At 42.7% G+C, this 14,550-nt stretch overlaps 1 protein-coding gene and 1 non-coding gene across 2 annotated transcripts in view; one reads left to right on the top strand and one right to left on the bottom strand.

Annotated features, from left to right (window-relative positions):
• The window catches only part of FRS2 (fibroblast growth factor receptor substrate 2), a 32,143-nt gene extending 27,863 nt beyond the window's left edge, over positions 1 to 4,280 (top strand). The window contains exons 6-7 of the mRNA XM_030214771.1: positions 515 to 678; positions 2,643 to 4,280. Of these exons, the coding sequence (XP_030070631.1) occupies positions 515 to 678; positions 2,643 to 3,605 (1,127 nt within the window). The 3' untranslated portion in view covers positions 3,606 to 4,280. The remainder of the gene's footprint in view (positions 1 to 514; positions 679 to 2,642) is intronic.
• Positions 4,281 to 10,045: 5,765 nt separating this feature from the next.
• Positions 10,046 to 10,449, bottom strand: LOC115478273. Its single transcript, XR_003943490.1, has one exon.
• Between the last annotated feature and the right edge of the window lie 4,101 nt (positions 10,450 to 14,550).

Genomic DNA, 14,550 nt, shown 5'->3' on the forward strand with positions numbered 1-14,550 from the left:
GATTGTCAAATATGAACTGTAATAGAATAGCTCATTTTACATTTTTATACCCCCTAAAAAAACACCCCTAATCTAATACTTTGAAAATGATACACAGACTGTCCTCTTTAGGTTGTCTTGTTTAACCTTATTAGCTTTTTAACCAAAAACATGAGACTACAATCAGATACAGAAACCTATAGGTTAGTGCCACAATTCCGTAACCAAGCAAGGGTTAAACACGACACATTCCACTGCAGAACAGAAGCAACCATTATGATTCTAAAAATGGTTTCTTAAGGCAACCAGATGTCTCTGATACATTTGAATCAACTTGTCTTCTCTGCAGCCATAACTTCTGTATTTTTAAACACGGGGAGCTTAATACCACAGGGGTCTGTACTTAGCCCTTGGATAATTAGGCCTGGCCTGTGTTGTGAAAGAGCACAGTATATCAGCTCCCTATATAAACAGGGTTGTCAAGGGACTTTGTTATAACATTTCCTTCTTACAACATTTTGTCCATTTTAATCAGCTCCAGGTTTTAGTGGACCAAGTTTATCCAATGGGTACCCCAGATATCCCTCGTTTGGAGATGCTTCATCACATCCCTCTAGCAGACATCCTTCTGTGGGAAGCACGCGCCTTCCTTCAGTGGGCGAAGAGTCAACTCATCCGTTGCTTGTGGCAGAGGAACACGTGAGTTATTTTGTTAAATCATTTCCTTTGCTGATAAGCTAATTTTACTTTTAACTTTTTTAAATTGTTGATATACCTATTTTCCCTATTGACAACCTATGTAGCAAGCTATAGGACTAAAAAGCTGTTGGTTTGCTGAATGAAGTTATAGCTTACCCCAACTGTTCTCCTCAAGTAAACTTCGTATAACCAAAAATGTATGCTGAAAGGGAAACTTTGATGGCTTCCAAAAAGTATACATTGTTGTCCAGTTAGACTTGTGAGAAACTTGGACGTTTTTGGTATTTATTCATTGGAAACATATCTTTAGCCGCCCCACAGAAACTGAAAATATAGAGTTGAGATCAGAGATGTGGAAGCTGTAGAATTAGCCGTACCTTAAAAAGGAAGATTTATTTGAATCCTTATATAGTGTTACTGTGACATATTGTTGTTCCTGGATAATACAGAGTACGGCATTTCGAGTGCCACCTATTGATAGTACTTACCTTGTTGGGTCCCCTTGGCTTGTCACAGATTAATAGCATTCCTTGGTATTTGAAAAATAGTTTTGAATCGGGCAGAAGTGCGGAAGCTTGAAGCCCCTCAAGACAGTTTTGTAGTGGGGCCTCCTTGTGCTGCTTCCCATTAGAAAATCCTTATACTAAACTATGTTAGCATTTTTGTCTGTGCTCTCTTGTTCTATCCTGTATGTGTACAGAGAAGGCACTGGTAAGAGCCTCATATGAAGAAGGTGCAGCTTGTGCTGGAAATATTTCTAGTGGTGATCTTTGATTGAACCTTGGATGTTACAGTAGGAGCAGTTTCTGGATTTCCTTCGCTGTCATCCAGGGAGCATGTTTCTTGAGTAGTAGCCAACCTTCTTGAGTTCTGTCTCATTTTCAGTGTTATCTGTAGCTTTCAGTGGTTCCCAACCTTTTTTTTTTTTTTTGGTTAACAGTACCTTTAGCGTCTGAACAATTTTTCGTGCCCCCCCTCCCTCCCACCACACATCATGTCCAATATTTCACCATGCACCATCTCTTCCTCCACCCCTATGTCCAACATTTCTCCCTCCCCTCATATAAAAGTGGAGGAGTGGCCTAGTGGTTAGAGCACCGGGCTTGAAATCCAGAGGTACCCAATTCAAATCTCACTGCTGCTCCTTGTGATCTTGGGCAAGTCACTTAACCCTCCATTGCCTCAGGTACAAACTTACATTGTGAGCCCTTCTGGGACAGAGAAATAGCCAGTGTCCCTGAATGTAACTCACCTTGAGCTATTACTGAAAAAGGTGTGAGTAAAATCCAAATAAAATAAAAATAAATATACAAGATTCCATCCCTTTGCAGCATCTCTCCTTCCCTCCCCCACCCCACCCACAATTCTCCTTCTGCTTCAACGGGTCCATATGTTTTTAATTTAATTTTAACTTTTTAATTGTGCTTACCTTACTATCTCTTTCTCTCTGCGAACTGCTATGTATAAAATCTCTCTCTCCAACAGAGGACTGCTTCCTGCCACACACGGCTGGGGTAAGCTACCGATCTTAGCTCAGCTGTGTTTGGTCATGGGGCCTGTCTGGTGCCTAAAAGGGTGATCCTGATTGGGAAGCAAGAGCCTCACGTCTTGCTTCCCAATCAGGATCGCCCTTTTAGGAGCCAGACAGGCATCACAGTTGAACTGTGATCGGTAGCTTACCCCAGTCATGTGTAGCTCACATCAACACTGTAGACTCGTACAGGGATTATTGCGGGTCGGCGGTTGCGCTCCCTGCAACTTGTTCCGGCGCTCGGCGTGTGAACTCCCATCTGCTCAGCAGCACCCCTGTGGGTTTGCTGCTGTGCACAGTTTGGAGAAACGCTGACCTAAGCTTAGGAACTATCTAAAGCTTTGGAGGCCTTTTCTAATTTGCTACCTATCTCAACATAATTATACCTTTTTTTTTTTTTTGCATTTAAAATTCATTTTGTTTCCATGTGTAGGTACATACTTACGTAAACACAACTGGAGTACAAGAAGAAGGGAAGAACAGATCCAGTGCACATACTCCACTAGAATTAAGGCTTTCTGATGCTGAAAGCAGCAAAGCAAAAGACGATCTGCCTGATGTCCCAGACCGAGATGCGCAGGTTTTTCTGGAATCTGAAGCGGTGAAATTTGTTTTAGGACCGACGCCCGTTCAAAGACAGTTAATGGAAAAAGAGAAACAGGAAGGGCTTGCGGAAGAACAAGTTGGTGGTGGTGACGGTGGCAACAATACTGCTAACACCGACTGGGACACTGGCTATGACAGTGACGAACGGAGAGAAGCGCCTTCTGGCAATAAACTGGTGTATGAAAACCTTAATGGCTTATCCATTCCTAGTGCCTCAGGAGCAAGGAGAGGTCGTCTGATGTCAGCCAATACCTCGGATGCCCAGAACATCAACAACTCGGCTCAAAGGAGGACTGCTTTACTAAACTATGAAAACCTGCCATCTCTTCCTCCGGTTTGGGAGGCCCGAAAGCTAAGCAGGGATGAAGAGGATAGTTTAGGACCAAAGACCCCATCTGTAAATGGCTACCATAGTGGCCTGGATCCAACGCACAACTATGTGAACACTGAGAATGTAACAGTTCCATCAAGCGCGCACAAAATAGAATACTCCAGGCGTCGGGATTGTACACCTACCGTGTTCAATTTTGATATCCGACGCCCGAGTTTAGAACACAGACAGCTCAACTACATTCAGGTTGACTTGGAAGCTGGCAGTGACTCGGACAACCCTCAGACTCCAAAAACTCCGACCACTCCGCTTCCACAGACTCCGACCCGGCGCACAGAGCTGTATGCTGTAATAGACATTGAACGGACTGCTGCTATGTCGAGCTTGCAGAAAGCGCTACCGCGAGATGACGGTACGTCTAGAAAGACAAGGCACAACAGCACTGACCTGCCCATGTGAGCCTGGGAAACATCGCTTCATGTGCACCTTTTGGGGAAGTTTTGAAAAAAAATGAGGATGCAAGTGTGTCATTTTCATTTCTAAAACACTACATTTTTGTAGGCTGATAAACAATGTTTCTGATCACATCATATGCTTCTGGAAAGGGAATTTAATATAGAGCAGGTACTCCTAAAAGTTGTGTAGTAGTGAGATGTACTGTACAGCTGCATTGCCACTTTCACAGTGCCTATTTAATTGCATAGAGTTGAAAGGACATGCCAGTTTTGAACTGTTTAACCTTCTGGACATGTGCCTAACTTTTTGCATCTAGCTAGTGTTGACATTTTTAGCATTTTATAATAAAAGCCTTGTTTATGTACATTAGTGGCAGGCAAACCTACATTATTGCAACGCCATTTGGCAGTTCTGCTAGTGAGGTATATACACAGTATGTATTTGGTACAAATGGTTTCCTATTTTCCTAGTGATTTGTCAAATTCTGATCACAGTCCCTCATCACATGCAAGACATCTGTACGCAATTACTGAATCTACAACAGACGTGTTGGTTAAAGAAAACTGTATGTTGTATGACAACCCCCCCCCCCCCCCCCAATACACTGTGCCCCAGTCAGCAGGCATGTAGCCCTTTTATGCATGTACCACATCCCGCTGTAGCATCACTAGGGCATTTTTTTAAACCACTGCATCTTGAGCTAAAACTGTAGGTGTTCCGATGAATTCAGTCCAGCTCTAGCATGAAAGCCGACTGATAGCAAGTGATGCAGTAGGAGCCAGTGTGCCACAACTGCATTGATTAAATGCGGAATTATACTTTTATAAAGGCCAAAATCTTAAGTTTTGTGGTCCTTTTGTTATCACAGTGTATTATATTGTAAGATTATTGTATGTCCTAATTTGCATTATAACTTGTAAGGTTTTCTTTCCTACTTAAAAGCATAAATATAGCAACTTTGTACAAAGGTAGTTTATTAGATTTTTTTAAAAAAGTTTCTTTTATATTGAAAAAAAAAAGACATTTAAACAACAACCGTGCCATTGCCAAATTTTGCGTGAAATATCTCTGAATTTATTGGCCATTTCAGATTAATTTGTTAGAAACATTCCAGGATACTGTTTCGTTTTGAGTTAGAAGAAAAGGTACGCAGTCTGTGTGCAGTTTCACATCAGCATAGTGACACTTTATCTTGCATTTTCAGGTATTTGATATATAGCTTACCAAATGTTCATGTTCAAAAATGAGCTATGTGAAATTGACAAAATAACCAAGTCCTCAGTGCCAACATATCTTTTGTAGCATGGCAATAAAATGTTGATTTTGCATTGCAGCAGCAGCCTGTGTGACTTGCTTTTTCCTGACTGGCATAAGGAATAGTGTATGCTTAAAACAAATCAAAAAGAGAACTGTGCTTTTTGACAAGGTCATTGCATGTAAGTTCATAGCAAATACTCAGGCTTATTCTCTGTGTAACTGACAACGTTTCAGCTCTTGCAAGGTATGATTACTGATCAGAGAATCAGCTGTTTACTGTGCTTTGTAGCTTGGCTGTGATAAAGAGAGCCTACGCTATTAATATATATTGTGATGCTGTACAAGGAAGGTCGCATCAGACTATGAAACACAGGGCACAACTGCTAATTTCTGTAACTCCTACTGGTGGAAGGGAATTTCTTATCATAGTGCTTACTTGAAATAGGCCGGTGTCCTTTATGGTAGAGTTCCTTGGCTGGTATCATTTCTGGGGTTTGGGCCACGATAGTGAGCCCGAACAGGTCTCTTTCTCTCTGCAGCCCCGAGCATTAGCCCATAGGTTTCTGCTCAGTGAGGTGTACTGGTACAGGTTTCTCCTATAGCAGGGAGGGGTGGGAGGGGGGGGTGAGGTCTTACCTCCCTTCTCTTCACATAGGCCCCTGCAGAGAGCCCAATATAAAAAAAAAAAAAAAAAAATACTAATTGGCTTGTCAGGCTTTATTTCCCTTGGATATGGGCTAGAGAGCAAACAAAATGATAGTGCAGCAGTGCTTAGCACAGGCAGCACAGAATTCCAGACCCGTTCCCCCGACACGGTGAGTCTGGGGGATTGGTGAGGGTTGGGATACTCGGAAGTTGACACAGATGCCTGAAGGTATGGGGCTTGCGGAAACCAGCAGATCGGTGCCTCTGGATTCTTTTGCACCATTGGTGATAGGGCAGCTCAGGAATTGCTCCAGAGGGGCTCCATAGCCTCTCCCTTCCCCCCAAGCAGACTCATTGTGCTGCAATGTCAGGCCCAAATCTGCTCCTGGCCGCAGTCTTCCCATTTTTGGTGGGAACAGCAGCCATTTTAGTCAGCCCACCAAAATTCAGGTAGAGCTGAGGATGTGCTATGCACAAGGTATGGGGATCCTGATGGAGTCCCACTCCTACTTGGTGAGGGCTCCCAGTTGGAGTCCCAACTGCAGCAGGACACTGGAGACTGCATTTGTCAGACCTTACCAGGGTGTCAGCTCCCTAGTTTGGGGAGGGGGGTTTTCCCTTCTGGCCACAGAGGGTTTTGGGGGTTTCAGAGGTCCTGTTTCAGGCACTCGTGTGGCCTTTGAGACAGAGCAGCAGTGCAGACCTAGAACAGGGTCAGACAATACTGGAGTCTGACAAGGAGAACTTGCCATGTGAGGCAGCCTCTCCAGGCCTGGGGGACATCTCTCTGGAGGAGTCCCCAGTGATGCACTTGTTTAGGTGGGAGGAGCTCAATCACATGAAAGATTGTATCCTTGGCTTTGTGTATCTTGGTGTTTTCCCAGGAGGAAGCTCTGGATGAGGACCCCATCTTGGAAGGCATCCAGAAGCCTCCACAGGGTTCTCAATTAAGTAATGGCAGAGTGGGATGCTTCACCTGCCATGTGAGGAGCTGGACAAGCTGTACTGGCTCCCTAGGATGGATGCATTGGTCACGGTAGTGACCATGATTGTGGTGGAGGCAGGTTCTGTGCTTAGATCAGAAAGTGTAGCCGTTAGCTTAGCGGGGTTTAAAAAAAGGTTTGGATAGCTTCCTAAAAGAAATGTCCATAAGCCATTATTAAGATGGGGAAAACCCACTGCTTATTTCTAGGATAAGCAGCAAAAAAATGTATTGTACTGTTTTGGGATCTTGCCAGGTACTTGTAACCTGGATTGGCCACTGCTGGCAACAGGATGCTGTGCTTGATGGACCTTCATTCTGTCCCAGTATGGCAACATTTATGTACTTAGCTTCTTAAGCAGGTATTTGCTGCCTCCACCATGAAGGTATAGGCTTTGATACTCTTTACAATCTAGTCCATGTTCCTTCTTAGTCAGTGGCTGTGGTGGTAGTAGCCCGTAGGCAGCTGTGAATGAGCTATTGGGTGGTAAAGCCAGCATCCAAGGTGTGCTTAGAGTAAGCTGCCCTTCAGGGGCTGGCTAGTCTCGGAAAAGCTGATAAAAGGACCTGGGAGAGGCTAGACCACAGCAGCTCCTAGATGTCCTCTGGCATCAGTTTGGCCCTTGAAAAATAAAAGTTCTGGTCCAAGAATTGGGGTCTGTACCGGATGGGCAAGTGGAACCACAGAAAGGGCTGAAACAGAACCTGGCACTTCCTCATCCACCACAGGAGTCAAGGGACAGCTGGGCCAGGTCAGTGGTTCAGGTGGTGGGCAGGCTTTGCTTTTTATCAACAGCAGGCCCGTAACACTTCATCAATTGGTTCTGGAACTGGTTCAGCAAGGGTACATGCTAGAGTTTTCCAAACCCATTTCCATCATCTTTGTAGTATCCCCCTTTGGTTCACCTTGGCAGAGGGTTAGGGGTTAGACCTGCAAAACTTATTTCTAGTTTTATAAATATGTGCTGCAAAAGATCCTGGCCAGATAAAATCCTGCCACCCCCTTTGGTAATGCTGGTTGTGAGTGCTGCACATTACTGTTCTTTTAGTGTGTACCTATGCCGTGTGAGGTCTCTTCCTGGTGCTAGGACCCGCTTTCTAGCTGCAATAGGCTCTGATGTTGGGCAGTGACATGTGTTTGTTTTCTCTTAGCGCTGTGGCAGTGTGTCACCAGAGCATGGAAGCCCCCTGCCAGTTCCTGCTGAGCTGAGTCAAAATCTTTTCTTCCATCTCCAAAGTAATAGCTATTGCTGGAAGCAGCAGGCTTTAGATGTCCCAGTCTAGTTTTTTCTGGCGTGGCCAGATAAGAACATAATAGCAGCCATACTGGGTTAGACCAATGGTCCATCTAGCCCAGTATCCTGCTTCCAACAAAGGCCAGTCCAGGTCATAGGTACCTGGTAGAAACCCAATTAGTAGCAACATTCCATGCTACCAATCCCAGGACAAGCAGTGGCTTCCCCCACCGTCCATCTCAAAAACAGACTATGGAGTTTTCCTCCATGAACTTGTCCAAACCTTTTTAAACACAGATGCGCTAATTGCTGTTACCACATTCCAGAGCATTAACTATTCTATTTGTTTTAAAAGTATTTCCATGTAGTTTCAGTGAGTGTCCCCTAATCTTTGTACTTTTTGAAAGAGTGAAAAATCAATTCACTTTTGCCCTTTCTATTGTACTCAGGATTTTATAGAGCTCAATTATATCCTCCCTTTGCCATCTCTTTACCAAGCTGAAGTGATCTAACCTTCTTTAGCCTTTCCTCAGACAGGAGTTCCATTCCATTTATCATTTTGGTCACTCTTCTTTGAATTTTTTCTAATTCCACTATATCTTTTTTAAGATAAGGTGACCAGAATTGAATGCAAAGGGGAGGAGGCAATACAAGTCTTGGTCTTGTTTTGCATCCCTTTTCTAATAATTCCTAGCATCCTGTTTGCTTTTTTGGCTGCCACTGCTCACTGGACAAAACATTTCAGCATATCGTCCACAATGGCACATAGATCTTTTTCTTGAGTGCTGACTCCAAAGGTGGACACCCAGCACCAGGTAACTATGATTTGGATTATTCTTCCCAATGTGCATCATTTTGCATTTGTCCACATTAAATTTCATCTGCCACTGGATCCTACAGTCTTCCAGTTTCCTAAGGTCTTGCAGTTTTTCACAATCCACATCTACTATAATAAAAAGCACTGCCAACGTTCTGAAGCTGACTCCGTGGCAGTGAAGGGTTGTAGGGTTCGTGCTGCCTGTAACGCTGTATCAATCTCCTGTTGTGACGTTAGCGTACTTCCTGGTTCGTCACACACATGAGGGTGTCGTCTCTCCCTCCCTCTGTTCCAGGCCCCCTCCCTCTGACTTATAAAAGTCATATTCACTTACCAAGTTAGGGTTACGGCAGCAGTGGTAAAACGTGTGCAGGCTCGGCCCTTCTCTCTCTCAGCTGTGGTCCCACCCTCATTTCCTGTTTCCGCAAGGGTGGGACCAGAGCTGAGAGACAGAAAAGGGCCGAGCCTGCACGTGTTTTACCGCTGCTGCTGCCGTCCGCCGCAACCCTGACTTGGTAAGTGAAGATGACTTTTAAAAATTGGAGGGAGGGGGCCTGGAACAGGAAGGGAGGGACAGAGGGGGGACCTTAAAACAGAGGGAGGGATGGACTGTGAAACTTGGAGGGAAGGGGACGACCCTGGAACCTGGGAGGAGGGGGGGGGGGGGCGCGACCCTACCACACACTTTCAATCTCACACACACAAAAACTCACACCCAGTCTCACTCACTCATCACACACACACTTGCACATTCACTCTCAAACATACACACTCCAAGGAAAACCTTGCTAGCACCCGTTTCATTTCTGCCAGAAACGGGCCTTTTTTTACTTGTTTTTATAACTTTCAATAGTTTTGTGTTATTTACAAATCACCTGTCGTTCTGATTTTCAGATTATTTACGTTAAATAGTTCAGGTCCCAGTACAGATCCCCTGCCGCAGACCAAGGAAAACCAGAAGTCCAATGTCTGCAACCAAACGTTTATTCGCCAATAAAATTAACATACACCCTCCACCCCCTACATGGTCCATGTTTTGGTGGTGTGCCTTCAGGAGTCACAACTTGATGGGTTGCTTAAACCAATGTGGAGAATAAAACAGGCACAATACAGCAGCTACAGTGCAGCAAGTCTATTCAACAGACTATTGCACTTAGATGCTGACCTTCTGCTGACATTGCGGTTATTCTCCACTTTCTTTTAAGCTACCCGTCAAGTTGTGACCCCTGAAGGCGACACAACGCGGAAACTCGAGATATGTACGGGTTTGGATGATGTATATTACTTTTAAACTTTTGTTTGAAGACATTGTTTTTCTTGGAACTATGTCACATTCTGAAGCTCGTTTCAGCAGTCCACTAAGAGCTGCAGCTTTCCGCCCTCAAGACCGGTTTCCCACAGCAGCAATATACACGGGAGAAGGGAAGCGGGGGCGACGCTGGAGTCTTAGGCCGGCCGTCTGCTACCCCGGCAGCTCTGGCGCGTTTTCCCACCTCACTCCGGGGTTTCGGATCAGAATCGCTTGGCTACTCAGCGCCGGGGGGCTCCGCGGCGGACCCGGGAGTCCAGTCGCCTGCGCCCCGGTCTCGTCTATCTGATCGCTTCATCACGCCCGAAACCCCTAGAGGAGTGGGGGGGAGGGGAGCAGCCGGTGGCACCGAAGCCTCCGCGCACATGGCCAGGAGCAACCCGGCTAGCAAGAGGAAGTCTTCTCACGCCAGGCAGCGGTGGCTGCAGGCCGCGCCCGATCAAATAAGATCAATGTGTAGGAGAGAAAGGCTAAGAAGAGAGGAGCCACGCACACGTTCACACGGAAAAAACCACACACCTTGTTCATACAATCAATCACTCACTCACACGAGCACACATCACACACACAACTACTCCCGTTCCTCACTCACACACACACACACACACGCGACTGCTCCTTTTGTCTTCTCATCTGGCTCTGTAGTCGCACTTCCGGACATGCGCATCTTGCACAATTTCGCACTTCCGGACATGCGCTTTACAGAGAAACTTGCTGCCGCCGCTGCTTGTCCCCGCCCCCTCCGTTTCACAAGCGCATCGTCACACACATGCTACTCCTTTTGTCTTCTCATCTGGCGCTCTAGTCGCACTTGCAGACATGCGCACCTTGCACTATTTCGCACTTCCGGACATGCGCTTTACAGAGAACCTTCCTGCAGCTTTTCCTTGTCCCCGGTCCCCGCCCCCTCCGCGTCTTCTGGAGATTCCGGGGGGGAGGGGGGAGGGTTAGACCCGCGAAACTTATTGCTGTTTTTTTTTAATCTGTTTATTTAAATTTTTATTATAATAAAGGTTATAAAGCAATATAGGTACGAAGCTTATTCAGAAAATCTAATTGTTTATCTAAATTTGAATTCAAATGGTCACCCCTGTCATCATTTGTAATAACTACACATCAATGCTGTCATGGTTTACTATGCTTTGTTTATGGTTGATATTGTACACTTTTTTTTTTTACTTCTGCAAAATCAATACTCACACTTAACCCCCCCCCCCCCCCCCCCAAAAAAAAATATAATAGTACAACAAAGTAAAATAACAGATGCCATTATAAACTGGGAGATCTTGGCCAACTATCTGAAAGGAGCAAAGAAGAAAACTAGGTACTGTATTGACTAAGCAAAAAGACATTTTAAACTATTTTTTTTATTTTTATAAGGACATATATTCTTCTCAGCATAAAATCTCTTCTGAACAAATGAGCTCTTTTTTTTACACTCTTTACAAGGCCCAAAACTTGATACGCAATCTCTCTCCAATCTGGATGCTGATATCTCCAAAACTCAAAAAAGCAATTTCTTCATTGAAACTCAGAAAATCCCATGGTAATGATGACTTTACTATAGAATATTATAAAAAATGTGCTTCTATATTAATGCCTAAGTTATTACATTTATATAATCATTCTATCAATAACAAAGAGTGTTCTCCTTCTATGTCAGAAGCTGTAATTATTCTTTTAGAAAAACCAGGAAGGGATCCTCTTTTGGCCGGTAATTACCATCCTATATTTTTGTAAAATTATAATTGTAAAATATTTGCAAAAGTATTGACTAATAGGTTAACATCAGTAATTGGTCATTTAATTGCTCCTGAACAAAATGGTTTTGTGCCTAATAGATATGGATCAGACAATTCAAGAGTTTTTGGTCATATATTACACCTGTCTAAACAACTTGACATTCCAACTTGTGTAATTTCTTTAGACGCTGAAAAGGCGTTTGTTTATGTTGAATGGCCATTTTTATTCCACGTTTTGAAATGGTTTAACTTAACCATTTTATTGATATGGTATCTGCTTTATATTCATCACTGACTGCTAAACGTTTGATAAATTCTTCACTTTCAGACTCGTTTCCTCTCTATAGAGGGCACTAGGCAAGGATGCCCCTTATCACCTTTACTATTCCTCCTGGCATTAGAACCTCTTCTCATAGCTATTAAAAGTCAGCCAGAAATCCAGGGTGTTCCTGTTGGGAATACTTCAATTAAATTTTCTGCGTATTCAGATGATATCTTGTTGTATATCTCTAATCCAGAAACGGGGATCCAGAAAGGATCTCTTCCTTTTCTATCCAATTTGTTGGAACACTTTGGTTCTCTTTCTGGATATAAAGTTAATTGGTCAAAAACTGAATTAGTGCCCTTGAACATACATTGTAATAAATCACAAATAACAGCCTTCCCTATAAGATGGTGTCCAACTCAACCTAGGAGTCTTTTTTGGGGTCTCTTGGGAAGACACAATCAAAATCAATATGGATTTACTTTTGAAAAATACTCAAGACACCTGTACTATATGGTCTCCCTTGCATCTTAGTTGGTGGGGGAGAATTGAGACTATAAAAATGGTAATTGCTCTACATATTCTGTATATAATGAGTATGCTTCCGTTCCAATTTCCTAAGTCCTTTTTAAAGGTTTTAGATAATATTATTTCTTCTATTCTATGGAAAAATATGCCTGCTAGAATTTCATTATCTAAATTACATATGCCACGCCATTTAGGAGGTTTCAAATTGCCAGACTTCTTTTTATATCAACAGGTATTTTTACTAAAGGGAGTAGTAGCATGGCTTAATTGTTCCAGTGTGCCTGCTCCTGTATGGCTTCTTTTGGAACAAAAGGTGACTCATCCTCTTTCATTAGAGTTTCTACCTTTATTGTCATCTTCCGCCATAGTTTCCTCATGGCCCATTATTTATTTATTTTTTTTATTTATAACCATTTACATTTTTACAAGCGATAAAACAACTTGCCAGAAATACAGAGAAAGTAATATGTAGGACTTATTTCAGTCAGGTAATTCTATTCTCTTCCTTAGACCACTATAAAACAATGTAAGCCACATTGAGCCTGCAAATAGGTGGGAAAATGTGGGATACAAATGCAATAAATAAATAAATAGGGAGAGTGAAACAAGACAAGGAGATCAATTAAACAGTAAACAGAAAAAAAGTGATATTAACCTGATTATCCCCAGATATTACTCTTCTAATTCATTATTCCACATTGATCATCTGGTTGGCTTCTTCAAGGCCAATACAGTGTATAGACAAATCATTTAATTGAAAACATACTTATTGTCCAATATTTGTTAGAAATAATACATCTGATTACATTCTTTCTCTTTTAAAAACCATAAGTTATTTAACAATACATATTGTGAGGAGGCAGGAAACTACAAGGTCCAGAATGCACTGCAGCAGGAAGGGAGTCAGGGGAAGGACTCTAGGCAGGAGAGTGAAAAGCCAGGACTTGATTGGGAAATTGAACCAGGTGTGAGAGGCTTTCAGGCAGCTTTATTAGGACAATGGTGGAAAGCTGGAAGGTGGAGATGGAAGCACTGCTGAAGTTCACTGCTAAAAAGGTGGCAGCTGCACTATCCTCTGAAAAGGAAATGCTTTTGTTTGGCTGTTTGAACTGTGAAAGTTTGAGGAACTGCTTTAAGTCTGAAAAGGGTTTAATTAGAAGACTGACTAAATGCCTTTTTGGCTATATTTGAGTTGAAGAAGAAATGTTTGAGTTAAAGAAGAAATAAGCCATGAAGGTTATGTTAAATGGCAACTAATAAAACCTTTGGCTATAAGAAGTATGGTGTTGGTGAACATGGGTGAAAGGAGAAAAGGAGGCAGAGAACTCCCCTGTGTTTGAGGTGGAGTCCTGGTGAATTACCGAGACTGGACAGGTCCTGGAAGGGTGACCAGCTCACAATATACATAAGTCTCTAATTCAAATCCCACTGATTAAAGTAATTCCAGTTTTCACAGGCTTCACTCCTTTTAAAGTAATAATTGAGGAAATATTTCTGAGGAAAACTTTAGGAGTCATACCTGGAATTCCAATCTCAATATTAATCATCTATAATAATCATTTTATTATTCAAAGTTTCTGGTCTATTATCATTTTCAAAATCACAACCACTTCTTGCTTGTGTAGAATCATTTGTTATATCAAATTTTCACTCTCAAAGGGTTCAGTTAAATTGTCCATGTAACTCTCTATCTGAAACAAAATGGCCCATTATTTGACACTCTTAGGGCTCTTATTTTTTTTAGATTCTACTTGTGAAATATCCTTGTCCTCTTCTCAGATGGCATCACTTTGGAGCCATGCTCACATAAAAATTGGTTCTTTTTCTTTTATTTGGAAGGTGTGGATTTTCTGTGGAATATATTGTATAATCTGTGTTTTGGCACTAATATTATTTATTTTAAAGAGCTAATGCAAACATTTCACCTGCCTAATACTCAGTATTTTAGGTATTTACAATTGAAGTCTGCACTTGCCAAATGGCTGAGGAAGTATTATAATGCACAATTAAACCCTGGCATTTTTCATATATTTGACTCTATAACTAAAACAAAGAGAATAGCCTCACAATTTTATTCTGTACTCCTACCATCTAGTCACTTGAAAATTGTGGCTCTTCAAGATATATGGCAAAGAGGCATATTTTCAAAGCACTTTGGGAGGCTAAGT

This window comes from Microcaecilia unicolor, chromosome 9 (genome assembly GCF_901765095.1).
Source record: "Microcaecilia unicolor chromosome 9, aMicUni1.1, whole genome shotgun sequence".
In the NCBI taxonomy this organism is placed as follows: Eukaryota; Metazoa; Chordata; class Amphibia; order Gymnophiona; family Siphonopidae; genus Microcaecilia; species Microcaecilia unicolor.